Genomic DNA, 27,912 nt, shown 5'->3' on the forward strand with positions numbered 1-27,912 from the left:
TTCGTGTGTGAATTTTCCCTTTTCTTTTTGAAAATGAAATAAAATCTGTATCCCAAAATATGTCCTTTTATTTTTAATTTTTCAATCAAAATCTATCAAAAATATCAAAGATTAACCTTTTAAAAAACATTTAACCTAAACAAAGTAAGCTCAAAGAGGATCAATGATCAAATATCTATAATAAGCAATCTTAATAGCTAAGTTATAAGTTTGATTGTTTTAATTTTACTTTTATTGATGAGAGCTTATTACCTCGTAATCACCTCCCCGAAAAATATGGCTTTTAGTAAAAAAAAATAAATAAATATCTATCCTTATTATATATAGACATTTATATTAATAAGCCTAGATTTTCTATTCATGTTTTTTCATATATATACAAACCATACATTCACCATTCTATAACCAAATTCCCATAACTTCACTTTTTTTTTTTTTGCACTCTCAAATTCTCCATCGTCAACCATGGCATCCTCTGAAAATGATGTTAACCAGCCATTTATAGAAAAAAGCAGAGCTTCAGATTCTGAATCCAGCATTGAATTGGAGAGTGTTCTATTGGATCATTCGTTACCTCGATGGAATCGTCTGCGTCAGGCGACGTGGATCGAAATGAAACTCCTTTTCTCCCTTGCTGCTCCTGCCGTTATGGTTTACATGATCAATTATCTCATGTCGATGTCTACACAGATCTTCTCTGGACACATTGGTAACCTTGAGCTTGCTGCTGCTTCACTTGGAAATACTGGAATTCAAATTTTTGTGTATGGACTTATGGTATGCTAATGTATATATAAAAACACCTTGATTTCTCCGATGATTATAACAATTGATTGATTATGTGAAAAATTATACATAATTTTAAATTTTTTTTTAATAGTTGGGCATGGGAAGTGCAGTGGAGACACTTTGTGGTCAGGCATATGGAGCGAGGAAATACGATATGTTAGGAGTTTATCTTCAGAGATCGACGATTCTTCTCGTTCTAACAGGGGTATTGCTCACATTTGTTTATGTTTTCAGTAAGCCAATTTTGCTATTTCTAGGGCAATCACCGGAAATTGCATCAGCAGCTGCGATATTTGTGTATGGTCTGATACCACAAATTTTCGCGTATGCTGTGAATTTTCCGATCCAGAAATTCCTTCAAGCGCAGAGCATTGTGGCACCGAGTGCTTACATTTCTGCAGCGACATTGGTGTTGCATCTAGTGATGAGTTGGGTGGCTACTTATAAACTTGGGCTGGGTTTGCTAGGGGTGTCACTCGTATTGAGTTTGTCGTGGTGGATGATAGTGATAGGTCAATTTGTCTATATTTTGAAGAGTGAGAACTGTAATACAACATGGAATGGGTTTAGTTGGAAGGCGTTTTCGGGTTTGCCAGAGTTCTTTAAGTTATCAGCAGCATCAGCTGTGATGCTATGCTTGGAGTCATGGTATTTTCAGATAATCGTTCTGCTTGCTGGCTTGCTTGAAAATCCAGAATTGACTTTGGATTCGCTTTCTATTTGGTAAGAGACTAATCCTTCAGTAAAGTTTCACAAATGATCACATCATTATAGTTTATTTCGTGTATCAAAGTTTCACGACTCTATTTTGTAACATAAAAGCCTAAAATGTGCCTTCTTAAAGACCTTTTAGAACATAGTACAGTTGTTAGTAGTAGTAAAAAGCAGCCTCATGTAACGGCTATCTTTGCGTCTTGTTAAAGAAGTCCACAAACCTTTTTAGCTTTGTTTTAATGGTCTTCAATCGAAATAATTTGATCATCATAAATCATAATAATAGAATATGCTTTGTGATGGTTAAAAGAAGTAACTAACTAATTTCCAACTTGTTTCATCATTACATTAAGCACATTGAGTATCTTTATATCTGTTTTTGTTGCTGCTTTGGATAAAGTCAGTTGATTATTTTCAATAACCTAACCTTATTGTTTATCCCCTTTTTATTCTGTCATGTCAAAACGACAAATTAAAAGCATGACGATTTGTGGTTTGGTGTTCATGATATCAGTTGGATTCAATGCAGCCGCAAGGTCAGGCTTCCTTTCTCCACATTATCGATGTAAAAAGCATAGTACATTTATCGACTTACATTTAATGTTAAATCATTGATAATTTAACAGTGTACGAGTTAGCAATGAATTGGGAGCAGGGCATCCAAAATCAGCATCATTTTCAGTGAGAGTTGTCACAACATGCTCTTTCATCACCTCAGTGATTGCTGCAATCCTTGTTCTCACATTTCGTGACGTCCTTAGCTATGCCTTCACTGGAGGAGAAGTTGTGGCTGAAGCTGTCTCTGATCTCTGTCCGTTGCTCGCGCTTACCCTTGCACTTAATGGAATTCAGCCTGTCTTATCTGGTAATTACATATTAGGCATCTTAATTACTCTCTAGTTTCTGCATATTCAATCAAATTAGTATAACATGATTGAGATTATTTGTTTTGGCAGAACATCTAAAGTTCTTCCTAAACTTGGCGCGTTTTATTCACTTAGGTGGGATCTGAATAAAACGCGTCTAGTTCTGGTGCCACACATTGAATAAGGATTTATAAATTTGAATCTTATATAGGTGTGGCTGTTGGCTGTGGATGGCAAACTTTTGTGGCTTATGTCAATGTAGGCTGCTATTACATTGTGGGAGTCCCATTGGGTGCTCTTCTTGGGTTCTACTTCAAACTTGGTGCTAAGGTATGATTTCACTATATAATACAAAGTAGAGTTAATAGTAAGAAAACATACCTAAAGGTGTCAAGCGGGTCCAACCCAACCCAACCCTAACGGGTAGAGAGTTAAATGGGTTGGGGCGGGTTGACCCTTTTAATTAAAGGGTCAATAAAATAGCGGCCCAACCCAGCCCTAAGCGAGCTACGGGTTGGGACAGGGTTACCCTTCAACCAAAAACCGAACAATATTATTCTCTTAGAAAGAGTATCGAATGTTGATGGCTATGAACACGATATCAATTCATACAAAAGTTCATTTATAAATCCACCATCGATCACATTTGAATCAACATGTCCTTAAGAAGTTCATCTTTATCTACAATTCACAATGCAATATGATACTGCAAAATACTTGATTTTTTATTTTTCAAAATGTTTATTCATAAAATTTTTACAAATAAAACACTATTAAAAATATATATAAAAATATTTTAAAAAATTAATAGCCTACGAGCTCGCCTCAGAGGCTTCAACGGGCCAAATGGAACGGGCTTAAAAGTCTCGTTCATAAATGGGACAAAAATATTAAGCCCAACTCCACTTATTTCAAGAATTGAGTTGGGCCGGCCTTGCGGCCAATCACGAGTTTCATCCCTTAACTATCTATTATTTTCGTAGCATAACACTATCACTCTCTTTATATTAAAACTCGTCTCAAATGTACTAATTTTTTTGGTTGGGTGCATATGTACAGGGTATATGGTTAGGAATGATGGGTGGTACAGTTATGCAAACAGTAATTTTAATATGGATCACAATTCGAACTGATTGGAACAAAGAGGTAAAATATATTAAACTTCTTTTACCCATCTTTTTTTATGGGAACTTGAGTACTTGACCATAAGAATTATTTTCACAGAGCTAAATGCAATTATTTCAAAAAAAATTTATGACTTTGCAGGTTGAAGCAGCTCAAGGCAGGTTAAATAAATGGGGAGACAAGAAAGAGCCAGAGCTGAAGGAGTAGCACAATTTTCTTATTTGCTCACAAATTAGTATGTCTTGCTAGATATGTTGGCAAGACTAACTGGTCTAAGAAATGAAATAATATGAAAAAACTTAGAAACTTGAACATCTCTTATCAATATCGTCGCGAACGTGTTTCTGTTTAAGAATATAATTAACTATTAAAAGTGTTTTTTCTCTAATAGTTTAAGCTTTTTGACGAGATAGTCACACACTTCAATATGATATCAGAGCAAACATACGTCTCGTAATTGAATCATTGTCACCAAAATTAAAAAGAATTTTCACGTGTTTGACCCATGAAAAATAATCAGGCCTGTATGTGAGGGGGCTTAACTATAAAAGTGGGTGACATCTTATCAAAAATTTTAAAAAGTATATTTTCTCTAACAACTTAACCTTTTAAATGAGATGGTCACCGACTACGAATAGTTATAGTTGAATTTGTACACATGGTTTAAAGTGTGGTCTGAATTGACCAAATAATAAGATTATAATGAACTAACTTGTAATAAATTGTAAGCAGTAAGCAAATAACAATTGTAAAATGTGAAATGAAATATTATAACATAGAATCGCCTTAAATTCTGAGGAAGTTTGGTTGGCAACGCCACCAAAGAACGTAATGAACGATGTTGAACTTACAGGCTTACAAGACCCATAATTTAACATTTTTTCTACAAAAGACTCATGTTCAACGTGAAGAGACGCCACCAAAGAACGTAATGAACGATGTTGAACTTACAGGCTTACAAGACCCATAATTTAACATTTTTTCTACAAAAGACTCATGTTCAACGTGAAGAGATTGTTCGTACAATATGAAAGGATTTTATCTAAGAATAGCTAATTATCATTATCGTTGATTTATTGAACCACCAAATCTTTGTAATTATATGTATTTGAAAGTTAATAATTGCAAATAGTATCTATAAAACGAACATAGAGGGAGATACGTATTTGGTGCCTGAGAATATTCTAATATCTTGTTTTGAAACTATAATTTGCTCATTTGTTAAAAATTGTATAAGAATTGGAGAAGTTTTAATAATCGTCACAAATGATCAGATTTTTATGTTTATGAAATAGAAATACAACTATAAAAATCTAAATTATATCCAAATAAAACTCCAACTTTAATTCAACCTAATTAAAGTTCTTCTTTTACAAGATTTCTTTTTGAAGGTATCCTTCAAAAAAAAAAAAGGACCAAGTTGTTGCATGGGAACATATAACAAATAAAATAAATGTATAAACTTAAAAGAGTCCTTTGAAGTATTTGGACTTGGAAGTGTTGTGGGTTTATAATATAGTTGTCTAGATTCCTTAAGCACAATCAAGACTAGAAGAAACTTTTTCTTTTTAATTAATTTAAACTTTTCTTCTTCATCTTTGGGAAACGAAAGTAGAAAATAGATGCTCAATAATAATCAACTTTAATTAAATTAAAGATTATATTCTTCCACTTGTTTATATTACTTTTAAGCATATGTGATATAAAAACCATCCATGTGAGAACAGTTACCTAATATATATGGATTTAAACACTAAAATATTCCAAAAAAATAAGGAAATAAGTTAAAAGATAATGTAAAAAGGTGAGATCGAATATACTTTTAAAAGTACAATCTTAAACTTCTAACGAATCGATAACATATAAATATATTTCCTTCGTTCACAATTATTTATCAGAGTAAAATGATTGTTTTTTTGATTTTATAATATATTTATAAATCTTAAAATATTCTTGTAACTTTAAAATAGTTATTTTTTTAAACTAATTGTTAAGATAGAATTGAATAAAAGTGATTAATTATTTTTTAATTAACTATTAGTTTTCAATAACTATTTTTACTATACTGAGAGTTGAGACGGGTTGTAGATCTGTGATTAACTGTTTGAGACAGCATCCTCTTTATTAGCAAATGGGTACATTTGAAATGAAAATGTCAAAAGAATAAAAAATCTAAATAAAATTGCAACTGGATCATTATTAGAGTACATGTTTGTCAGTTCATACAATTAATTAATATCTTTACTCTTCCAATAGAGCATTAGATTCTCTCTTAAATCTTTTTTCTTCTCCTAAAACCTTTTCCATCGTGGGAACATGATCCTTATTTTACACACAATTGTCAAAAATTTACCTAGTTTTCTGTTTTAATTAGTTTATTATCTTTGTGTTAATTTGATATGAAATTTTAAAAAGTAAAAGAGTTTTTGGTAAAGGTATAGTTTTAAACTAAAGAAACTAAAACATGGAGTACTTTTTTTTTAATAATAATAACCCTTCGGTCCTTTCTACTTATCTTATTTTAAATTTTACTTGTCCCTTTTTATTAGTTATTTTTGATAAATTAAGAAAAAAATATTTTTTACGATACCGATTATATCTTCAAGAGAATAGATATTTTTGAAAAAGTTTAAGTCCTTCGACATGACTTAGCTAGTATGGTGGATGGTTATCCCCGTGCAGGATTTGGTATTAATCTCTCCTCAATATCTTTTGAATCGAGCTTATCACGTAGGACGCTTTATATTTCTGTTACATAATGAGAAATTTACGGAGTGTGTGAGTGCTCATTAAATATGAACAAAGGGAGTAATAGTAAAAAAGGACAGGAAGAAAAGTCGTGGTTTTTGAACCGACAAAGAAAATAAGATAAATAAATTAAAACGGAGAATTACCAATCTCATAAATCATTGTGGGACCTTCGTGTTCTCTCAATTTCTAGCTTCAGACTCATTTATAATAAAGCACCAATCTCTTTCCAAATTACTCAAAGGCTGCTTCACTAGTTTGATGTTTCAAGTATTTATTACTCCATAATATCATCATGTTTTTCTCAATTTCAGACTGTTCAGAGAAATGGGCTCCTCCAATTTACCACATGGAACTTAATTTTGTATCTGCAATTACTTCTTTGACGAACTCTCTTCTTTTTTTCACCATCATTTCTTCTGCCATTTAAAGGGTCTGGTTTTCTTGATTTGATTGACTTGAAATTAGTCAACCCCATATGGTTTCTTGAGTAAAGTTTCAAACTTTATTCATTTTCTGAGTTTTTTTTTGAAGTGGTGGGATGCGGATGAGGTTTCTTTGGGGAGTGTTGCCACTGTTTGTTTTCATTTGGCTGTTGCAGAATAAACATGGGAACTGTGAAAAACCCGATGTTGTGAATGTTGGTGCAGTTTTTGCTTTTGATTCAGTCATGGGTAGGGCAGTTAAGAAAGCTATGGAGTTAGCAGTTTCTGATATCAATGGGGATCCTAGCATACTGAATGGGACTAGTCTTAATTTGATTATGGAGGATTCTGAATGCAGTGTGTTTAAGGGGTCTATTGGAGGTAAATATTTTAACTCTTCCCACTTTGGTTATTTTAAAGTTGTCACTTGTTCTGATGTTAGTGGAAAATTCTTGTTGTAATTACTTTACTACTTATGAAACTTGACTGAGACTCTATCGGAAACAGGTAGGGTATGCATACACTTCATCATCTCTAGACCCTACTTGTAGGATTACATTGGTTTTGGTGCTTGTTGTTGTTTTTATTAAGCTTGAATTAGAGTAGTGTTCATACCTGTTTGTGCCCACCTCCGCTAATTCCACAAGAAGCTTGTAGTAGTACTTAGGTCACCAAAATCTCTTGACTAGCCTATGGTGGACATCTTTGAGACATTCCACTAGTGATACTTCATTAGCTATTTTCATAATGGAGTACTAGTTTAAAACGACTAATTCTTAATGGTCATTGTTGTTGTTTTTGGTTATTTTGAGTTGTTTATTTCTCTAATTTGTTTATGAAGGAGGTGAAAATCAACTTTATGCACTTTCAGTTTCCATACCCCGGTGACCAGTCATTATTAAGATTTTTTTGCCCTTTTTAATCCTTAAGAGAACAAGAGGGGGCACTTACTGTAGGAGTATTATGAATCATTTCTTGGGTCTAGTGGTGATGTTGTCTCTTGGATGAAAAGAAACTTGCTAAGCTACTTCAGTGCAAACATAATGTATCATCTTTTTTGGTAGATGTAAGGCAGAAGTATTACATTTCTTCAATAAAATTATACTCTGAATATATACTATATAAGCATAAGAAAGCTCATATTAAAGGATGAGGGTGTAGGCATCATAAGCATCTGTAATTTTCTTTCCAATCAGCAACTAGAAAAAAAGATAAAGGAATGTTTTCTAGGTATAGACGATATATCATCTGGAGGCACAGAGATTATGTTCTTAAGTTGATAGTCATGTTCAAGATTCCATCCAGCTTAGTTTATGATTAGAGTTATTTTTGTCAGCTTTACAGGTAACTGAGAAGCAAGTGGTAGCAATAATTGGTCCACAGTCTTCTGCAATAGCTCATATGATTTCTTTCATTTCAAATGGTCTTCATGTTCCTCTTATCTCGTATGCTGCCACTGATCCAACACTGTCTTCCCTCCAGTTTCCATTTTTCCTTCGAACAACACAGAGTGATCAATCCCAAATGGAAGCAGTTGCTGACATTGTCTACTTTTATGAATGGAAAGAAGTCATTGCTATATTTCTGGATGACGACTATGGGAGAAATGGCATAGCTGCTTTAAATGATGCACTTACTAATAAAATGTTAAAGATCTCATATAAGCTTCCCTTACCTATCAATTATGACATCACTGACATTATGTATGTGCTAAATCAATCGAAATCATTAGGACCTCGTGTTTTTGTTGTGCATATCAATCCTGACTCCCAGTTGAGATTCTTCAATGCGGTCCATAAGCTGAAAATGAATGGGAGCAATTATGTGTGGCTTATGACTGATTGGTTTTCTACTACTTTAGATTCTTTCTCCCCGAAAAACAGATCTCTTCTAAGCACTCTTGAAGGTGTAGTCAGTCTTCGTCCCTATATTCCACAAAGTGCCCAGAAAAGAGCTTTTTTGTCTCGCTGGAGAAAGTTGCTGCAGAATGAGCTGGTTCACTCAGGATTGACTGCATATGGTCTTTATGCTTATGATACTGTGTGGGTAGTAGCACGTTCAATTGATAACCTACTTCAACAGGGAGGGAACATAAGTTTTTCTCTCAGCAATATGTTAAATGGTACAACAAGTGATAAATTACAGCTTGGGAAACTTAAAGAATTTGATGGTGGAGGACTTCTAATGAATATCTTATCACTAACAAACTTCACTGGCTTGACAGGAAAGATTCATTTCAGTCAAGATAGAAATCTTATTGGTAGTGGTTATGAAGTCATTAACATTGTCAAACAGGAGATTCACATAGTTGGCTACTGGTCAAATTTTTCTGGTCTCTCGGTTTTACCTCCAAAACCACTACAAAACAAAGAAACAGCTGTTACCAACTTAAATCAGAATCTCAAGAGTGTAAGTTGGCCTGGTGGGAAGAGCGAAACACCACGTGGTTGGGTTATTGCTAATGATGAAAGACCTTTGAGAATTGGATTTCCAAGAAGAGCTAGTTTTACTGAGTTTGTGACACTGAATGCCAGCCACAATGTACAAGGTTATTGCATAGATCTCTTTTATGAAGCACGAAAGCTTGTACCTTATGATATTCCTTTCACATTTGTGCCATTTGGTTCTGGTCTTGCCAATCCAGATTATAATGCATTTGTGAATATGGTCGCAACTGATGTGAGTATATTTTGTTAATCGCTCTTTACGAGTACCAAATGCCATCTAAAATTGACTCTTGTTTCTTACTATTCTTCCCTTCCATATAAAAAATACTTAGCACTGCCATTTCACTTATACAGCCTAGCTGATGTAATTTACAAGAATAAGTTTCCACACTACTGCCTATATCTTTTTTAAGCCATGGAAGTGCTGCTCATTCTTTTGAAGATTGTTTATAGGTCTTTGATGCAGCCATTGGAGACATTGCTATTGTCACAAATAGGACAAGGATGGTTGATTTCACTCAGCCTTATGTTTCTACAGGCCTTGTCATAGTAGCCCCCATTGATACTTCAGAATCAAGTGCTTGGGTTTTCCTTAAACCTTTTACACTGGAAATGTGGGGTGTTACAGCTCTTTCATTTCTTATAATAGCAGTGGTCATTTGGATACTTGAGCATCGCGTCAATGAGGACTTTCGTGGTCCTCCTAAGAGACAGATAACAACAATGTTCCTGTGAGTCCCTATGTTCAGTATTACTACTTGTATGTATTTTATCCTTCTATATTCACTTGTAACAGGTATACTAATAAGACTGCACACACCCCTTCCAACCATCTCTAATTAACTCTTTCCAAATATTATGCAGGTTCAGCTTCTCAACACTATTCAAAACAAACCGTAAGCATTTATTTGGGTTTTCATTTCTAGTTTTTATGGCTTGATCTTAGTATATGAAAAGAATCAAGCTCAAATTTATGCTGTCTGTGATTGGCCATCCTTCTAGCAGGCTAGTAACTTTACTTTGTAATTTCCAGAAGAGAATACCGTAAGCACTCTTGGTCGAATGGTAATGGTGGTTTGGCTATTCTTACTCCTGGTGATCACATCAAGCTATACAGCAAGTTTGACATCCATCCTTACAGTACAGCAACTTTCATCACCGATCACAGGAATTGATAGTTTGATTGCAAGCAACTCATTGATTGGATATCAAGTTGGGTCATTTGCCTATAGCTATTTGAAAGACATTCTTAACATAGCTCCATCAAGATTAAAATCTCTGCGATCTCCAGAAGAATTTGAAGCTGCACTGCGGCAAGGTTTAGGAAATGGAGGAGTGATGGCAATTGTTGATGAACTTCCGTACATGGAGTTGTTCCTTCAAAACCGTACTGATTTTGGGATCATTGGTCGACCATTTACTAAGAGCGGATGGGGTTTTGTAAGTGGTCTATACATATGCACCTTTTGTTCAGTTTAAAACTTTCTGCTGATTAACACACCTCCAATAATAATCATAACTTGAACTAGTGCAAATGAGTGAAGTCACCTCGTATAGATAACTTTGGACTTGGTCATGACTAATTCCACTAGTAGTAGGATGTTCGAGAAAGTCATTCAATTTAGAGACCCCTTAGCTTCAAAATAACTTGGCCTAAATGTCTTAAATTCATAGATGATAATGTGAATCACTACTCATTGCATGGTTATGCTCAATTTACACTTCTAAGTGAATGTTTCTTTGCATGTAGGCTTTCAAAAAGGATTCTCCTCTGGCTAACGATATGTCAACAGCAATCCTGAAACTGGCGGAGAGTGGGAAACTTCAAGAGATACACGAAAAGTGGTTTTGCCAATTAGGTTGTCCAACAGATAGGAGAAAAGACTCGGTGCCTGACCAGCTCCACTTGAGCAGCTTTTGGGCACTCTACCTTTTATCTGGTGCTGTCACTGTCCTTGCTCTGTTAATCTTTCTACTCAAAAGTATTCGCCAATATATACGATACAAAAGGAATCATACGGACCTTTCTTCTCCCTCGAACACCAGATGTTCACATGTGATCTACAGTTTCTTTGACTTCATTGATGAGAAGGAAGAAGCTATCAAAAGAATTTTTGCTCAACAAGATAATGCTCAACCTCAAACAAATGGATCCTAATCTTTGCTCATCTAGTTTCTTATTCAATTAGAGTATACATGTTACTGAGATTTAGGGATACTTACTAGATAGAGATGCTTATATATTACTCACCAACTGTATATGTCTTGTACAAATGGCTATACCAAATGCAGGATTTAGTGTAAAAAAACTCTCAATTCCCCCAGAGTTCCTTACATATTCTCTCTGTTTCGATTTTTGTAGAATAGTTTGACGGAATATAAATACTTTTTTTAAAACTTGTGGTATAAAACATGCCACGAGATTTATGTGGCTATAAAAGTACGTCATTAGGAGTACAATAGAAATAATTACTTGAATCATTTTCAAATGGAGCTAATGCCATGATGGAAGATCATGACATTTAATGTCCACCACTTTGGTTCAATAGGCATCACTGATTTGTCTTTTGAGATAAAGCCTAAAAGCACGCACACCATGTGAGCTTGTATTATGCCTTGTAATTAAAACTTTCCACTTTCCTCTCGTTCGTTCCAATATGGATTCAGTTAAGGGATCATGTGCTTCTTAATTAGAAGCTTGCCAGTCCTATTTGTGATTCGTCCTCATCGGTCTGCCCTTCGCCATGGATGTCACATATACGCCCAAGGAACTCAACATCCTCGTGGTTTGTTCATCGTTTTGAGGAAGTATCTAGCTTTGATATCATAATTGTCACAACCCAAGCTCATATTGTAACACGTATTGTCCATTTTGGCTCGACATGCCTCACTAATTTGTCACTTCATGTGCTATGCTATTTGAGGCCAAAAGTTGGTACATGTGAATTTGTGATGTTTTATAAAGTTCTTTCCTCTCTCGTTTCAATATAGAATTCACATATGGTATCATTTGCACCCTTTCTTCAAAAGTTAGTTAGCCTAGAAACCTATTTGTCCATCTTTATGTCCGTCCTCGTTAGCCCTCCCTTAATCATGGGCACTACACTCCATACACACCATTCCTTAGGGACTTGGTGTCCTCGTTTAGTAGAGAGTGTCAAGTTTGATACCATATTTGTCACAACCTAAGCTCATGGTACGTATTGTCTGATTCTGCCCAATAAGCTTAAAAAATTTGTTCTTATGCTATCAAACACTTCTAAAAGTGTTGGTATAATGTGAACTTGTATCGTGTCTTCATTTTTACCAGTGAGATTCACCTAATGCATTATTTGTACTTCTGTCAACCTAAAGTCTGCCCCTCCTTCCTCGCGTCATAGCTAATACATAGTATTTTAATATTTAAAAACATTCACTTTTCCTTGTATGATTGATCCTAATTATTTGTCTATTTTGTGAAATTAGGTCTTAGGTCTATCTCACACCTCAAAAGCTAACTCAAAGAGAGGAGGATTGTCCAAGCCTTATAAGGAGTCCACCCATCTCATTAACCACCGATGTGGGACTTTTGTCATTCTTTAACACCCCATCTCACGCCCAGTGCTTAGCATTTGATGCGTGGGGAGGAGAATTGTCCAAACCTTACAAGGAATCCACTCATCTCATTAACCATTGATGTGGAACTTTTGTTATTCTTTAACATATTTTGACAAATCAAGAAATGACAATTTTTTTCTCTATTAGACCCTCAATTAATTACTTTGAATACGATAGAACTTTTTGGAAATATTAAATTTTTAATTCATCGACTTCATAATTAATAGAAATAAAATGATCAACTCACTATGTCAATAATTGTTTCTTAGTAGGTAACTCAATTAAAAGTGAACAAGTAATTACAATCAGAGAATAATTAATTATCTTGAATTAGCTTAATTAAAGTTTGTTAGACTATTATCACTATAGCATATAAGATTTTTAATATGTATCATGTGTATAAAATAAATGATCAATTAATATGAAACGGGGAGAGTACCTAGGCATGTGTAATTTTAAATGTCTTACTTTTGGTCAACTCGTTTACATACGATTGTAGTAATTAATGCATTCACAACTGATCCCAACAAGCTAGTAGGCACATTCTAATCTATTTCACCTACCAATATTTATATCATATGCATTTCCAATAATTCATCAAAAGGGCTGTTAGGTGAAACAAATTATCACTCTGATCAATTTACTTTTACTTATTTATTATATTTTAAAAAAAAGATATTTATTCAATATAAAATTAAAGACAATATATAGATGATTTATTGCGTATAAATATATATTTACTTTTATTTATTAAATAATAAGTACTATTCATCCCAATGGATGAAATGACTTAGATATAATAATTAAGGGAGTTATAATACACTCATCATTTTATTGTTCTTTTGTTTTTTAATTAACTAGTGCGTCAAGTTATATATAGACAAATAGATATGGATAAAGACAGATTCTCGAAGATACTTGCTCCATTTATTTTTTATTTGTTTAGTAGTATATATTTGATTTAACACACTCCAAACCTTTAAAAGAGTCATAAATAGATTACAATTCCTTTTGAATATAATTAATTCAGTGTTTTGAAAAGTAACTATAATTAATAATAAAAATAAATTGAGAAGTAAGTGATAAATTATCTTTAAATATCTTGAACAAAACAAGTAATATAACAGTACTTATCTTTAGTATAGTTAAGGAGAAAAAGTAGAGTGAGGGAGTACTAAATACTCCTAATTAAATAAATACATTTAGAAAAAACTAAAAGTTCACCAGGACAAATAAGTAATCCAACTACTAATATTTCGTTGTCATCATAATAATGTAGTAGGAGAGAATAAAACTCAACTTGGCTGCTAATAATCATAATCATAATAATAATTATTATTATTATAATAATAATGATAATAATAAATTTTATATATATATATATATATATCCAAATATGATGATGTTACTGCGTTATCTTGTGTGACTTTTAGTACCTAGCTTATTATAAGAACGTTATATTCCTTTTTTTTCTTCTCTATTTATTGATAAACAGCAAGAGAAAAATATTTTTTAAAAATTTGTTCAAGGAGCATAAAGAAAAAAAAAAGAGAGAGATTAACCAAAAAAAAAAAACTATTAATCTTCATTTATTAGTGTTAGCTAAAATCAAGAGACTAATTATATGTATATACCGACATTCTTGAGAAAACATATTGCTCTCGAGTTTATGAATTGGAAAAATATTGAAATACCGTCTTACGTTTCTCATATTTTTAATATCTATCTCTTTTTATTTTTAAAAACGTTCGAGATCTCTTTTTTCTTTAATGCATTCGAGTCATTTAATGTATCTGAACTACATATTATGTATTTAATTTATTTTATAATGTATTCAAGCTACATATTATGGGTCCGAGCTAATTTTTAATGTATTTGAGTTACATATTGTATAACCAGTTAATGTTATAATGTATTCGAGATACTCTTTAATATATTCAATCTTCAATTAATGTATCCACTTTGTGTTACTTTTTAAGGAATTAATGTACTTAGGAGCGGTTTGGTTAAGGTATAAAAGGGTGTTTTATTCATGTATAAACATTGTATTAGTTTTACAATGTTTGGTAAAAGTTTTTTATCAGGTTGAAAAGTCAACATGACTTATACTATGTTTGGTTGCATTTTTGTAATCCTACATAATTAATACCAACATAACTTATGAGGCAATTTATGTATAAAGTTATGCAGGGTAGAAGGTGAAATAAGTTATGTGAGTATTAGTTATACATGTATGAAAGTGATAAATTACATATTTACCCTATTAATTTATTTTATTGTTTTTAATTGGAAACTTTATTTTTAACCTATATATAGGTTTGTTGTTTTTGTTTTTATTTTTTTTTTATATTTAGACCATTTTTATTTCTTTTAATTTTTATTTTTTAATTGGAAACTTTATTGTTTCCTATCAACATGTGTTGTTTTTATTTCTTATTATATATAGATTATTTTCATTTCTTTTTATATACTTATCACTTTGATTGATTAGCAAAGATAAATATTTTTTTAATATTAAAAATTGATTGTACATTTTTTAACAGTACATATGCTAATCAAATATTAACATTATATATTACTCAATATATTTCACATTTTATTAGCATGCATTATCATTTTGTAAATAATATATATTAATAATTTACAACAAGTTTATATTCAATAGTTAATAATTCATGTATTGTAATCTCTACGTAACTAAATAATATCTACATAACTAATATCCAGACAACTTATACCCGCATAATTAAACCCAACATAACTTAATTTGCATAACTAATACCTGCATAACTAATATTTGCAAAGCTAATATCTGCATAACTAAACCCTCCATAGCTAATACCTGCATAACTAATACCTATATAACTAAATTTGCATAGCTAATACCTACATAACTCTAACCAGTAACCAAATTGCCCCTTAATAACTAAAGAGTGATAGATTGTAATTTCATATTGAAACCATGTGAGTCTTAAAAATGTACTTTATTAACCAGGGAAAACGGTTCATTGACATGAAACTTAAAATATGTGGGTTAAATTCTAATTTTCATAATGTTATTTGATTTAAATTAATAATTTATACATTTTCAAATACTCAATAAATTGCTTAAAGACTAATACAAGATTTGAACCAAAATATTCGATTCATTTGAATCCGCATACTTTACTCGAATTTCACCCTTGATTGTTAGCCTCTATTTATAGAGATTGTGGTTACTCCCTCAGTCCAACTATACTTGTGACGCTGTTATCCACTATATTAAAATAGATGTTCAACAATATTTGTTTACTTCATGAAATTTATTGATAATTTTATACTTAATTTTTAATTTTCTCTTATCATTAATTATAGTCAATTTCTTATTACAGTTTTCAAAACATTGCATTTTATTTCAAAATATTTCATATAAATTTTTATTGCAAATTGCATATTTTATCCCCTTTGAATCTATGTAATTTACTAAAAAAAATCATCATTTTCAGATAGGAACTACATATATCTTTCTAAGAAAAGAATATATATTTGATTACTAAATTGATTAAAAGTGAATAAAATAAAAATAAATAACTATTGCACAAATTCAATATTCAAATGAGGATACTAAAATACCACATGCTAGGCTAATGTATATATAGCAACAAATCATGGTAAATTCTCAATAATAATAACAACACAACATTATAAAAATTTTACAATAACAACAAACAGAAAACATAAATAATAAACTAAACAAATAAAAAGAGGCGAGAGAAGAGATAAGAGAGTATAAATATTTTTCTTTTTTTCTTTTATTGCAATTGATTTAGGTGTGTACATTATTGTGTCAAATGTCACTATTGATATGATAGTATTGAGAAACACAAAGAGTTGTCATGAATATGAAATTAATCCATTTGAGATTATGGTGAGAGATAGGAGTAAAAACCATAACAAATATAATCAGGGAGTTACATATATTTACAATGAAAAATTATTGATAATAAAATTTATGTGTATTAATATGATGATTTTTTATTTACTATTTATTATTTAATTAATTAAATAATTTATACATTTAAATGTAGTGTATGAGTAAAAATCTAAGGATAAAATATGTAAAAAAATGTATATATTAAATGTGTAATGAAAACTCATTATGACTAGTTATTAAGAATTTTGTAGCAACTATCAATACGAAAAATTATCTCTAGTAGTACGTGAAAGTTGTAAAGATTGTGATTTTTTTTTGTTTTCTTGTTAATAATAACTTTCAATTTGATAATGAGTACTGGATTGTAAGTCTAGTTAGACATAGTGGTGTTATTATCATAATACGAAGAGTCAAAATTCATGAATTCCAAAATAAATATTAATAAAAAAATTATTTTAAATAATTTCAAGATAATAAATTAATAGTCAAGAGATATTTTTGTAATTCAACTTCTGACTTAGATTCTTCTCAATTTTTGTATAATTAATTTCTGGACACGTGTTTCATCCTAATATTTTAATATAGACTTCCTAAAATGAAGTATGTAATACTCTATTTAGCAATTGAACAATCTTTTAGTTGAAAAAAGTAGATTCGATGTAACATATATTTGTAATGTAATATTATTTATCTGTCATGTAACAAAATGAGATACATGCTTGGGAGTTATTCTATTTCTTCACGAAGATAGCAACTTTTAAAAATAAATATACATACTAAATAAGAATTGAGTGGCCACAAAAGCATACAAAAATGACACTAAATGAAACCAATAAAGTTAGATTTAAAATCAAACTCATGAAATATATACTCCATACTTATGAATTTGGTTCAATAGCTACTCCCAAAGTGATACTTTTTGGAGCAAACTAAAAATACGGAGTGTGTGAAATAAATAAAATAAAAAATATTATCTATACACATTATTTCATAAACCCAAGCCAAATTTAAGTAGTAAACAGAAATTGAACTTGTTCAAAGGAAAAAAAAATAGTATTACCTTATGCTAGGGTAAACTCAACAAACAAGAGGGCGATAATAATAGTTTTTTTTGTGTAGCCTAACAGAATAGGAGTTAGAATAAAATGATAAAGAAATTTGACAGGATGGTAACTTTATAAAGTGCAAAGAATATGAAAAGAGTATAGATTATATAACTGGTTGAAGTTTAAAAGACAAAAGATATAAATGTTGTAATAGGAAAAGTTTGATATGTTAGTTAAATGATCAGGACAAAGTGGTTATTTTAAACATGATTAGGGATATTTTTGTAATTCAACTTTCAACTATGGAGCTTCCCATTTTTAGTAAAATATGATATAATATGATTTCAAGGGTGATACAATAAAATTACCTTTTTATTTATAGTTCTTAAAAGGTGTCACAAGTCAATAGTAGACAACTATTATTGGACAGAGAGAGTGTGTTATAAAAAAAAAAATTAGCAAAGTTTTTATTTATTTCATATAAATAATAAAATAATTCAAATCAAGATTCGTAGTCAAAAAGTCATCCTTATTAAAATTTTAATAATAGAATGAATTGTGTATTTTTAAAATCAATCTACCTAGCTAATAAATAATTTTTCTTGTTTATTTTGTTTCTTCTTCAATGGGTAGGAGTAATAATTCTTCAGAGTTATTTAAACGTGGAAATTGGCTGATACATGAATTATTATAATATAGTACAATCTGGCAGGTACAAAATTTTAAATTATACATAGAACATTAAATCGACTGCAATCTAATTATGTCTACCAAGTACGTACCAACCAATGGTCATAAATAAATATCTAAAATATTTTTTTTAAAGAATAAATATCTTAGTTTCTAGTCAAGGTTCTAAAATAATGTAATATACTCGTTCAGATAAGTATCTTCTAAAATTATCTAGAGATTCTAAAATAAAAGATAATGTTACTAAAAAATTTCTTGTAGATATTTCAGAAAATTAGATATTTCATTATTTATAGTGAATGATGAAATAATCTACATTTTGTAGTATCTAGAATCATGTCATTTAGCAATTCAAAAGTGTTCTTCGGTAACGAAATTTTAATATCCAAAAATTTTCTTTTCTTTTCTAATTGAATTTTTCGATTTTAGTTAACGATTTTGAGCAAACAAAAGATTTTCTAATTATACTTTTCTTTTGCTATTTTCTGCCATAAACAAATCATAAAGAGTAAATAAAGTATTTTGTCATTCAAATTTAATATATAAGTAAAATGAATTTATTTACCCCTAAAAAAATATTTTCATATATATAAATTTAAATTAGGTGAAGTACATTATTGATTATTTAGCGTCTTAACGTGAGAGACAGGTCTAGTGAACGAACAAAATCGTGCCTACGTGCTTCCTAGAATACTTAATTTGTCCATGCATCTTGGCAAACTCTTATTAAATGTGTTGATGTTGTTATTCACATTGAAAAAATATAATCAATCTTATATTATATAATATATCCAAATAAAATATAATAGTCTTCGTGTAAACATATTTTAAAATTCTTAAATGTCAACTCAAAGTAGTTGAGTGCCAAATTTTTTTTAATAGAAAGTGTTATATCTCCCGCCAAAAATAGAGTTTGCTTATGTGGAAAATAATTGAGACACCAAATATTACTAGAAAGTCTAATCCTTGTTATGAAAATAGTGCTTTGGAGAATTAAAATTGTTGCAAAAAAATACTTGATTGCAAAAATGATTGCTTAAGATTTAACAAGTACTTCTAATAAAAATTAGAAACACATAATTTGACACTTGTATATTTTAATAGAAAATCTAGCGGATGTAAGAATTAGTAAGGAGGATAATTGCCCTATTTAATCACTCGAAAGTAGAAATATATTTAAGTATATACGGGAAAAGAAACTTATCTCTTATTTTTATCATTTTTTTAGTGAAGGATAAAAGTAAATAAATAAATATAAAATACGTATGTGCGTTCGATCATATAATACATTATAAAATAAATCGAAAAAAAGTAAATAAATCTAGAAAGTAAATTTCTGAAAAGGAAAATTTTCCTAATCAATAATGAACATTTACTCGAGAGTTTCTCAATATATAAACTATTTTTGAAAACTTCAGAAATTGAATGTCGATTATGCATTGCCAAAAACATAAAATATTAAATTTCAAAATTAAAATTATATTAAAAAATTGAAAGTACTATTATTACTCCCAACTTTTAATAATGATGAATAATAATATTCAAAATTTTAAAGTCATTTTTTCTTATATTTTAATAATGGGAGACCATTTATAGTGGCCAACCAATTAAATTCACTTATTTTCCACCATCAAGTTCCTCCCGGACAAAACCCAATTTAAGCTTGTACGGCGTTTTAAACTTATACTCCCTTCTTTCGTTTTTTTTTTTTTTTATGATTTTAATTTTTAGAATTAAATTATAAAAATTTTAGCTAATATTTTAAGATGTATTTTTTATCATATTAATATGTAAAAAATTGTAATTTATATTACTTTTTATATAGTTTTAAAATATCTAATTTTTTTGTTTAAAATATTAAATTAATGTATTTATCTTTAAAAATTAATTAAATTGACTTTCGATAAGCGCAATATGACAGACAATTCGGAACAGAGGAAGTATATAATATCTTTTGGTATATTTGGTTAATAAATTTTTAAATATTTTTTTATAAATAGATTTGGATAAAGTTTGAATTGCAGGTTTAACATGTATATATCAGTCTTTAAGAGTACATTCACTTTTTTATAATTAAAAAACATAAAACATAATTTATATTTATAACTTTTAAAGACCATTTCATAAGTTTAATATAAAATTATTATTTTCATAATGAACTAGCTATAGATAATATATTATACAAAAATCATAATATGACATTAAGATAAAAACTATGAATAACACAATTATCAACTACTACAATTCATCAGATTACAATTAGCTACAAAAATCGATGGATATAAAAAATAAATAACAACAACAATGATTAGCTATTCTTCAATGTATTTTTTATTTTTACATTCTATGAACAATTATTTTATGGTGATTATACATTTTTAAATCAAGAGTATATGTGTCTAAATGAGAGGAAAGAGTAGATAGAATTAGTGTTTTATTGTCATTTTTGCAAATAATACTTAATTGTTTGAACACATTTTTCTTTTAAAAAAATATGAAGCATTTTTTAAACGAAATACTTTTATAAAAATAAAATAAAATCAGGGGTTAAATTTAAAAAGAAAAATGTAGCAAAAGTGAATATAAGATTTAATGTTTTAAAATTGTACTTGAAATTTAAAAGTCAAACACGAATTTCTAAATAAAATAAAAGAAATCCAAAAAAAAAGTAAATAATTTTAATGGCCAAACAAAGGCGGCAGACTTATTTATTATTATATTATTAAACGAGTTAATACGCAGTTGACTTTTATATCTTAATCAGAAAAAGACTACACTAATTTAGGCCAAACTCATATACGACAACGATAGATAAATACATTTGATTGAACATTAATATAAAAATAATTATTCTTAATATAATAATTCGATATTTTTAGGATACGGTCCATATAGGTCACCACACCCCTCCTTTCAAAAATTCTTATTCTTTCTTCACTTTACATAACGTTTATTTAAAAATAAATTCCTTATTTTTTAGTCGTTTATAATTACTATTTTGTCATAATTCATTCTTATTGTTATATTATTAGAGTATAATGACATATTCATATTTTTTTATTCATTATATTGGAGCACTGCAAAATTCATTTAAAGATATTGTTTCCAATATAATATTTTTCATATCTAAAACTTAAACTCGAACTCAAAATCTCTAATTGAAGGTACAAATAGTACTACCATTGTACCACAATTCATGTCGGTAATGGCAAAGTCTGCAAGCACGTACTATCTAGCTAGATTCCCTAAAGATTTTTCCATCTATAGCCTTTTCTAAGCTAGCAAGGTTAATTAATCTTAAATGACATGTTTAATACATAAAAAAAAAATCAACGTGTTTCATAAAATTCTGACTAGTAGGTCCCACCTGATGTCTGATACAGGTTGCTCTTATCCTACTCATCTGATGACGTGGAAACACTTGTACCATCCGGAGGCGGGGCTGGTTTTCATGGATTCGAACAAATCCAATGGCTTTTTCGTAGATTTTGTATCTGTACTAGAGAATTAATTAAAATACATATGTATATTAACTAGTAAACCTCTAACATAATTAATTAATGATTTTAAAGAAAATTTAAAAGCCTAAACTCTTAATTTTGACTCCGCCTCTGATGCCGTACATTTGGATGCACACTCAACTCAATTCTTAGACAAAGTAATCAGAAGAATCAGTTGCTGTAAAGTTAATATGAAAATTTATACAACTAGGAAAAGTATCATTCTTTCCTCACCTTTCAAGACTGTTCTCATTAGGATCTCTTTTTCTAATAATAATATGCTCTTTCACTTTCATATCATACATGCACACCAATAAAATATACCTCCGATCTCAATTTACGTGATACAGTTTCAATTTACATGACGTAATCTAAAGTACATCGTTATATAAATTGAGACCGAAAGAATAGATTAAAATTTAACTATGATTACTCTATTGTCAAATATTCGATAATTTATTGCTAAATAAACTTAACAAAAAGTATTTTTGTTTAGCTACAGAATTTGTCCTGTTACTTCTGTGATTGTTACTTTGTCCACACACAAACAAAGAGTCATGTGTGTTATTTAAATTGAGTGGTCATGCTACTTATTTATTTGAGTTTGTACTGTGAAGTGTAAGTAATGCAGTCAAATTTAATTTTTTGTGTATTTTCATATTGTTTATATTGAGTTATGATTTTGAATTTAACACATACTTATTGTAGCTATGTAAAATTTAAGTTTGTTAATATCACCAGCCACTAACAACCAAGATTCTCTATCATCTCTGTACCACTCTTAATCAAGAAAAAATGGGCATATTTTATCCAACTTGTTCTTCTTTAATTATATATAATTAGTTTATTAATACATGTGGCAATCATGTATCCATCTACAAAAGATTCTATTTTTTTAGTGGGATTGTACAAGATACTCAAAAAAATCTTGTCCTATTTTTTGCAAGTTGGGTATTTTTGAGGTACAAAATTCATTTTTTTTTCCTTCTATGTAGTTTTTCAGTAAGGAAGTTTCCTATTTTGACTCTTTCTTGGGTCATCTCTGATTTCTTCTTGTTTGGTTTGTTTTTAAATGTTTATGAATTGTCATCATGGGTCTTCTGTATAATTTGATGTGGGGCACACATTCCATTTTCTTGATAAAAACTAAAAAGATGGTATTTTTAGAACCCCTTATTGAAAACCTTGAAATGTTGGGCTCTGACTTGTATGTCTTGTGTTTTGGTGATTACCAGAAGTTTCTGGAAGAAATATTGGTGATGTAAATTGATGTTTTGAAGAGATGGAGGCGGAGCTAGAGTTTTAGCTACGGTTTTGTGGTAAGAAAGAAATTTGTTGAATGTCTGTAAATTATTTATTTATATAGAATTCAAAACTCGTAAACTCAAAATTTTGGATCCGTCTTTGTGTGAAGTAGGCAGTTTTTGGGATGGAGGCTTATTTGAGGAAGAGAGTGTTTCTGTTGTTGGTTTCATGGATATGGGTGCCTTTGGCTGTACTTGGAGGGACTGGGAATAACACAACAAATGCAACTGCTCCTTTATCTTCCTTTTCTAGGCCTAAGGTGGTGAATGTTGGAGCTTTGTTTACTGCTAATTCTGTTATTGGAAGGTCAGCTGAGCCAGCTCTTGTAGCTGCTATAAATGATGTTAACTCAGATTATAGCATTCTCAGAGGAACCAAGTTGAACCTCATTTTTCAGGATACAAATTGCAGTGGATTTGTCGGCACTGTTGATGGTAAACACTTTTCTCCTCTACTATAAGAAAATTATCAAGTGTAAGTACTATACTTCATTCTCAGTAGTTTGGGCACTGTTAAGTGTGCGCTAGAGTCGGTTGGGGAATGAATTGATGGTCTGCTTTTATGAAACTTTTGATATGCTTATATGGACTAGAGCAATCCTTAAGTCCAGGTGTCATATCTTTACGTCATCTTATACCCTGTTCTCGCTGTCTATAATTTGGTGTCCTATACATTCAATTAAGTTGTACTGGAAGAATGAATGTGAATGCAGTGGAATGGCTACAAAGTAGTTATATAGTCTACCGAAATTAAATTGTGATTGAGGTGTAGTTGATTGATTTGATATGCATTCATTAAGTTTAGATGAAGACATGCTCATTTAATCAGAATTTCTGTATGCAACAACAGCAACATATCTAGTGTAATCCCACAAGTGAGGTCTGAATTTCTGTGTGCTGTAGCTTAATATGAAAACTCAATGGGACGTGCTAGAGTTTAGACTGGTAGCGAAAGAAATAAAGAAGCAAATTTTAGTTCATGGCCTGTTTTTGAATTCACAAATAGTTCAATGTCTTGTAGCACTAGTGTTTCACAGACAAGAGATCTTGTTTAAAAGCTCAACTAAGGCGAACCTTCCTGTCACATTTAAATTAGTACTACTATTTACTAGTAGCAATGCCTATTTCTTTCTTTTTTTCTTTGCCCTTGCTTGTATTTTACAGGCATCCTTGCCTTGTAGCTTTGCAGCTGATGGAGAAAGAAGTAATTGCTGCAATCGGTCCACAATCCTCGGGAATAGCACATGTGATTTCCCATGTTATGAATGAACTTCAGGTCCCTCTTCTGTCTTTTGCCACGGACCCTACTCTATCCTCTCTGCAGTACTCGTATTTTCTTAGAACTGTTCCAAATGATCACTTCCAAATGCATGCTATAGCTGATGTGGTTGATTATTTTGGATGGAAAGAGGTTATAGCCATATTTGTTGATGATGATAATGGTAGAAATGGGATATCTGTGTTGGGTGATGCTCTCGCAAAGAAGCGTGCTAAGCTCACTTACAAAGCAGCCTTTTCTCCTGAAGCAAATAGTAGTGAGATTGATGATTTGTTAGTCAGTGTGAACCTTATGGAGGCACGAGTATTTGTTGTTCATGTAAATCCTGATACTGGGCTATCAATCTTTTCAAAGGCAAAGAATTTGGGAATGATGGTTGGTGGCTATGTTTGGATCACTACTGATTGGCTTCCATCGTTTTTGGATTCTTCTGATTCAGTTAATCCAGAAACTATGGATCTTATTCAGGGTGTTGTAGCACTTCGACATCACACCGCTGATTCTGATCAGAAAAAGAAGTTTGCATCGCGATGGAAAAACTTTAAGAATGTTGAAACTTCAAGTTTTAATTCTTACGCACTCTATGCTTATGATACCATTTGGCTACTTGCCCGAGCTCTCGACCTTTACTTCAAAAATGGTGGAAAGATTACCTTCTCTGATGACCCCAGGCTACGTGATACAAATGGGAGTGCTCTGCATTTGTCATCCATGCAAGTTTTTGACCAAGGACAGAAATTATTCCAGACACTCATTGGCATGAACTTCACAGGTCTAAGTGGCCAGATTCAGTTTGATTCTGAGAAAAATTTGGGTCGTCCAGCATATGATGTTCTTAACATTGGTGGAACAGGATCACGCACCGTAGGTTATTGGTCAAACTATTCTAGTCTATCAGTTGTACCTCCAGAGATTTTATACTCAAAACCTCCAAACACTTCAACCAGTACCCAACATCTATACAATGTCATATGGCCGGGAGAAATGGTAACTCAACCTCGAGGATGGGTGTTCCCACATAATGGAAAGCCTCTAAGAATTGTCGTGCCTTACCGTGTTACTTTTAAAGAGTTTGTGCATAAAGATAAAGGACCTTCTGGGGTAAAAGGATATTGCATTGATGTTTTTGAGGCTGCCATAGATTTGTTGCCTTACGCCGTTCCTCATGTCTATATTCTGTATGGAGATGGCCAGAGAAACCCCTCTTTCAAAAATTTGGTGAATGACGTCGTCGCAAATGTGAGTTCTTGATTGTGTTATCCACTTTTCTGCATTGACTAATTATGATGATATAATTTGATCAGACTAACTTAATATTTCTTTAATTTACGTTTGTTTACTAGTTACCACAATAGGAATACTAATAAATTTTGAATGTGATGCTGAAACATTTTTTATGATTACTTATATAAGGATACATTTTGCATCTTAGAAATATGATGCAGCTGTTGGAGATGTCACGATTACTACAAACCGCACAAGGATTGTGGACTTCACACAACCTTACATGGAGTCTGGACTCGTCGTAGTTGCTCCTATCAAAGAGCTGAAATCCAGTGCATGGGCTTTCCTTCAGCCATTTACTCTCCAAATGTGGTGCGTAACTGGGGTATTCTTTCTCTTCGTTGGAACTGTCGTTTGGATTCTTGAGCATCGACATAATCCTGAATTCCGTGGTTCGCCAAGGCAACAACTTGTTACAGTTTTTTGGTTAGTAACTCAATCTTATAACCTCTTGTTGTAGAATCAAATGCATACTTTATGTGAAATTTTGCTTCACTGAATGTTCTCGAAGGAAGTGCCTTCATGTGGAACAACTTCTTGTTGCATCGTGAATTCATGTATTTGAATTATAAGTCTAAAGAAACAGCTTTGGAGATAAATAGAGATATTTATTATTAAGAACATTTGCATTCAATCACAACACAGTTGACACTGGTGCTAAGATTCGGTTTTCTCTTTCAGGTTTAGTTTCTCAACAATGTTTTTCGCACACAGTGAGTACATCCTCTTCGATTTGTTTTTTTGAGATCTTCCATATTGTGACTGAAAGCTTGTCCTAACATAGCTGACACTGTTCCTTGTGTGATCTAATAGGAGAAAACACAATGAGCACCTTGGGACGCTTAGTGCTGATCTTTTGGCTCTTTGTGGTTCTAATCATCAATTCGAGCTATACAGCTAGCTTGACATCTATCCTGACAGTGAGGCAGCTGTCATCAGGAATTCAAGGAATCGACAGTTTAATTGCTAGTTCTGATCCAATTGGAGTTCAGGATGGCTCATTTGCCTATAGCTACCTCATTGAAGAGCTAGGTGTTTTAGAATCACGACTCCGTATATTGAAAACAGAAGATGAATATACCAGTGCCCTGGAGAAAGGTCCACAAGGTGGTGGCGTTGCTGGCATTGTGGACGAGCTTCCTTATGTTGAGCTCTTCTTATCCAACAGCAATTGCGTATTCAGGACAGTAGGACAGGAGTTCACGAAAGGCGGATGGGGCTTTGTAAGTTAATCTTTTCCTTAGCATCACTCAACAGACATCAAGTTGCCTATCGAAAACAGCCTCTCTGCCTTCCAAGGTAGGGGTAAGGTCTGTGTACACTCTACCCTCCCCAGACCCCACTTGTGGGATTACACTAGGCTTGTTGATATCGTTGTAGTTGTATATGCACAAACAATCTATTTCGAGCTGATCTTCACTATCCATGATCAGGCATTTCAAAGGGACTCTCCTCTGGCTGTTGATTTATCAACTGCAATCCTTCAACTGTCAGAAAACGGCGAACTCCAAAGGATCCATGACAAATGGCTATCTAAAAAAGTTTGCTCTTCACAAAGCAACCAAGCTGATGATTCTCAACTTTCACTCAAAAGCTTCTGGGGCCTATTTCTCATATGTGCTGTTGCTTGTTTTCTTGCTCTTGTCGCGTTTTTCTACAGGGTATACTGTCAATTCCGGAGGTATGACCCCGAGCCAGAAGACCAGGAGATCAGTGAACCTGAATCTGTACGTCCTAGTAGGCGTACACTACGCTCTGTGAGCTTTAGGGACTTGATGACCTTTGTTGACAGAAGAGAAAGTGAAATTAAGGATATACTCAAGAGGAAGAGTATTGACAGCAAGAAACATCAAGGTCAGAGCTCAGATGCACAACCAAGCTCGCCTGTTTGAATCAACGATTCATTCGTTGGCTTGCTTGTTTCTTGCTCAGTGCAATGTACCTATGGTTAATATGTAAATGATGCATACGTAATTCCTCATCGAATAACCTTCATTTTCAATTTTTCACACACAGAAGGCTAGGTACGTTAGAAGGGGAAAAAATGTATTTGTATACTAGTAGGAGAGAAGATAGATGGAAAAAAAATGGTTAACATTTGTACTTAATTGTCATATAATGATAGTAATTGTTAAAATTTAGATCAACTTTGCTTGTTTTTCCAGTAAGTTTGTCTCATGTTCAG

General features: G+C 31.6%; 3 protein-coding genes across 14 annotated transcripts; all 3 read left to right on the plus strand.

Annotated features, from left to right (window-relative positions):
• The first annotated feature begins 379 nt into the window (after positions 1 to 379).
• LOC101253395 (protein DETOXIFICATION 40) lies at positions 380 to 3,882 on the plus strand. The gene is made up of 7 exons (XM_004243422.5): positions 380 to 777; positions 881 to 1,512; positions 1,983 to 2,039; positions 2,130 to 2,368; positions 2,581 to 2,699; positions 3,429 to 3,515; positions 3,636 to 3,882. The coding sequence occupies exons 1-7, from the start codon at positions 466 to 468 to the stop codon at positions 3,699 to 3,701; spliced, it is 1,512 nt and encodes a 503-aa protein (XP_004243470.1). The 5' UTR covers positions 380 to 465; the 3' UTR covers positions 3,702 to 3,882.
• Positions 3,883 to 6,395: 2,513 nt separating this feature from the next.
• LOC101253101 (glutamate receptor 3.1) lies at positions 6,396 to 11,511 on the plus strand. 2 transcript variants are annotated; one of them, XM_004243421.5, is made up of 6 exons: positions 6,396 to 7,048; positions 8,004 to 9,346; positions 9,568 to 9,845; positions 9,979 to 10,010; positions 10,148 to 10,554; positions 10,865 to 11,511. In XM_004243421.5, exons 1-6 carry the CDS (start codon positions 6,784 to 6,786, stop codon positions 11,270 to 11,272), a joined length of 2,733 nt encoding a protein of 910 aa, XP_004243469.1. In that variant the 5' UTR covers positions 6,396 to 6,783; the 3' UTR covers positions 11,273 to 11,511. The 2 variants fall into 2 exon arrangements, with proteins under 2 accessions (XP_004243469.1, XP_010323823.1); XM_010325521.4 differs by having other exon boundaries at positions 6,460 to 7,048; positions 8,012 to 9,346.
• A 10,770-nt stretch (positions 11,512 to 22,281) lies between these two features.
• Positions 22,282 to 27,874, plus strand: LOC101252791 (glutamate receptor 3.2). Of its 11 annotated transcripts, none has more exons than XM_010325519.3 (8): positions 22,282 to 22,478; positions 23,096 to 23,179; positions 23,278 to 23,599; positions 24,346 to 25,682; positions 25,876 to 26,153; positions 26,409 to 26,440; positions 26,541 to 26,950; positions 27,161 to 27,874. In XM_010325519.3, the coding sequence occupies exons 3-8, from the start codon at positions 23,290 to 23,292 to the stop codon at positions 27,617 to 27,619; spliced, it is 2,826 nt and encodes a 941-aa protein (XP_010323821.1). In that variant the 5' UTR covers positions 22,282 to 22,478; positions 23,096 to 23,179; positions 23,278 to 23,289; the 3' UTR covers positions 27,620 to 27,874. The 11 variants fall into 11 exon arrangements, with proteins under 11 accessions (XP_010323821.1, XP_069143609.1, XP_010323819.1 ...); XM_069287508.1 differs by having other exon boundaries at positions 22,461 to 22,478; positions 23,275 to 23,599; XM_010325517.4 differs by lacking the exon at positions 22,282 to 22,478 and adding an exon at positions 22,494 to 22,822 and having other exon boundaries at positions 23,275 to 23,599.
• The last annotated feature ends 38 nt before the right edge of the window (positions 27,875 to 27,912 follow it).

Source organism: Solanum lycopersicum, chromosome 7 (assembly GCF_036512215.1).
Source record: "Solanum lycopersicum chromosome 7, SLM_r2.1".
In the NCBI taxonomy this organism is placed as follows: Eukaryota; Viridiplantae; Streptophyta; class Magnoliopsida; order Solanales; family Solanaceae; genus Solanum; species Solanum lycopersicum.

Excerpts from the sequence above, each read along its gene's own strand:
- LOC101253395 (XM_004243422.5), top strand. The coding sequence starts at position 466 with ATGGCATCCTCTGAAAATGATGTTAACCAGCCATTTATAGAAAAAAGC. Across the intron at positions 778-880 it reads TTTTTGTGTATGGACTTATG|TTGGGCATGGGAAGTGCAGT; the intron begins GTATGCTAATGT and ends TTTTTTTAATAG. Across the intron at positions 2,040-2,129 it reads GGATTCAATGCAGCCGCAAG|TGTACGAGTTAGCAATGAAT; the intron begins GTCAGGCTTCCT and ends ATAATTTAACAG.
- LOC101252791 (XM_010325519.3), top strand. The coding sequence starts at position 23,290 with ATGGAGGCTTATTTGAGGAAGAGAGTGTTTCTGTTGTTGGTTTCATGG. Across the intron at positions 23,600-24,345 it reads ATTTGTCGGCACTGTTGATG|CTTTGCAGCTGATGGAGAAA; the intron begins GTAAACACTTTT and ends CTTGCCTTGTAG. Across the intron at positions 26,154-26,408 it reads CAACTTGTTACAGTTTTTTG|GTTTAGTTTCTCAACAATGT; the intron begins GTTAGTAACTCA and ends TTTCTCTTTCAG.
- LOC101253101 (XM_004243421.5), top strand. The coding sequence starts at position 6,784 with ATGCGGATGAGGTTTCTTTGGGGAGTGTTGCCACTGTTTGTTTTCATT. Across the intron at positions 9,846-9,978 it reads CAGATAACAACAATGTTCCT|GTTCAGCTTCTCAACACTAT; the intron begins GTGAGTCCCTAT and ends AATATTATGCAG. Across the intron at positions 10,555-10,864 it reads CTAAGAGCGGATGGGGTTTT|GCTTTCAAAAAGGATTCTCC; the intron begins GTAAGTGGTCTA and ends CTTTGCATGTAG.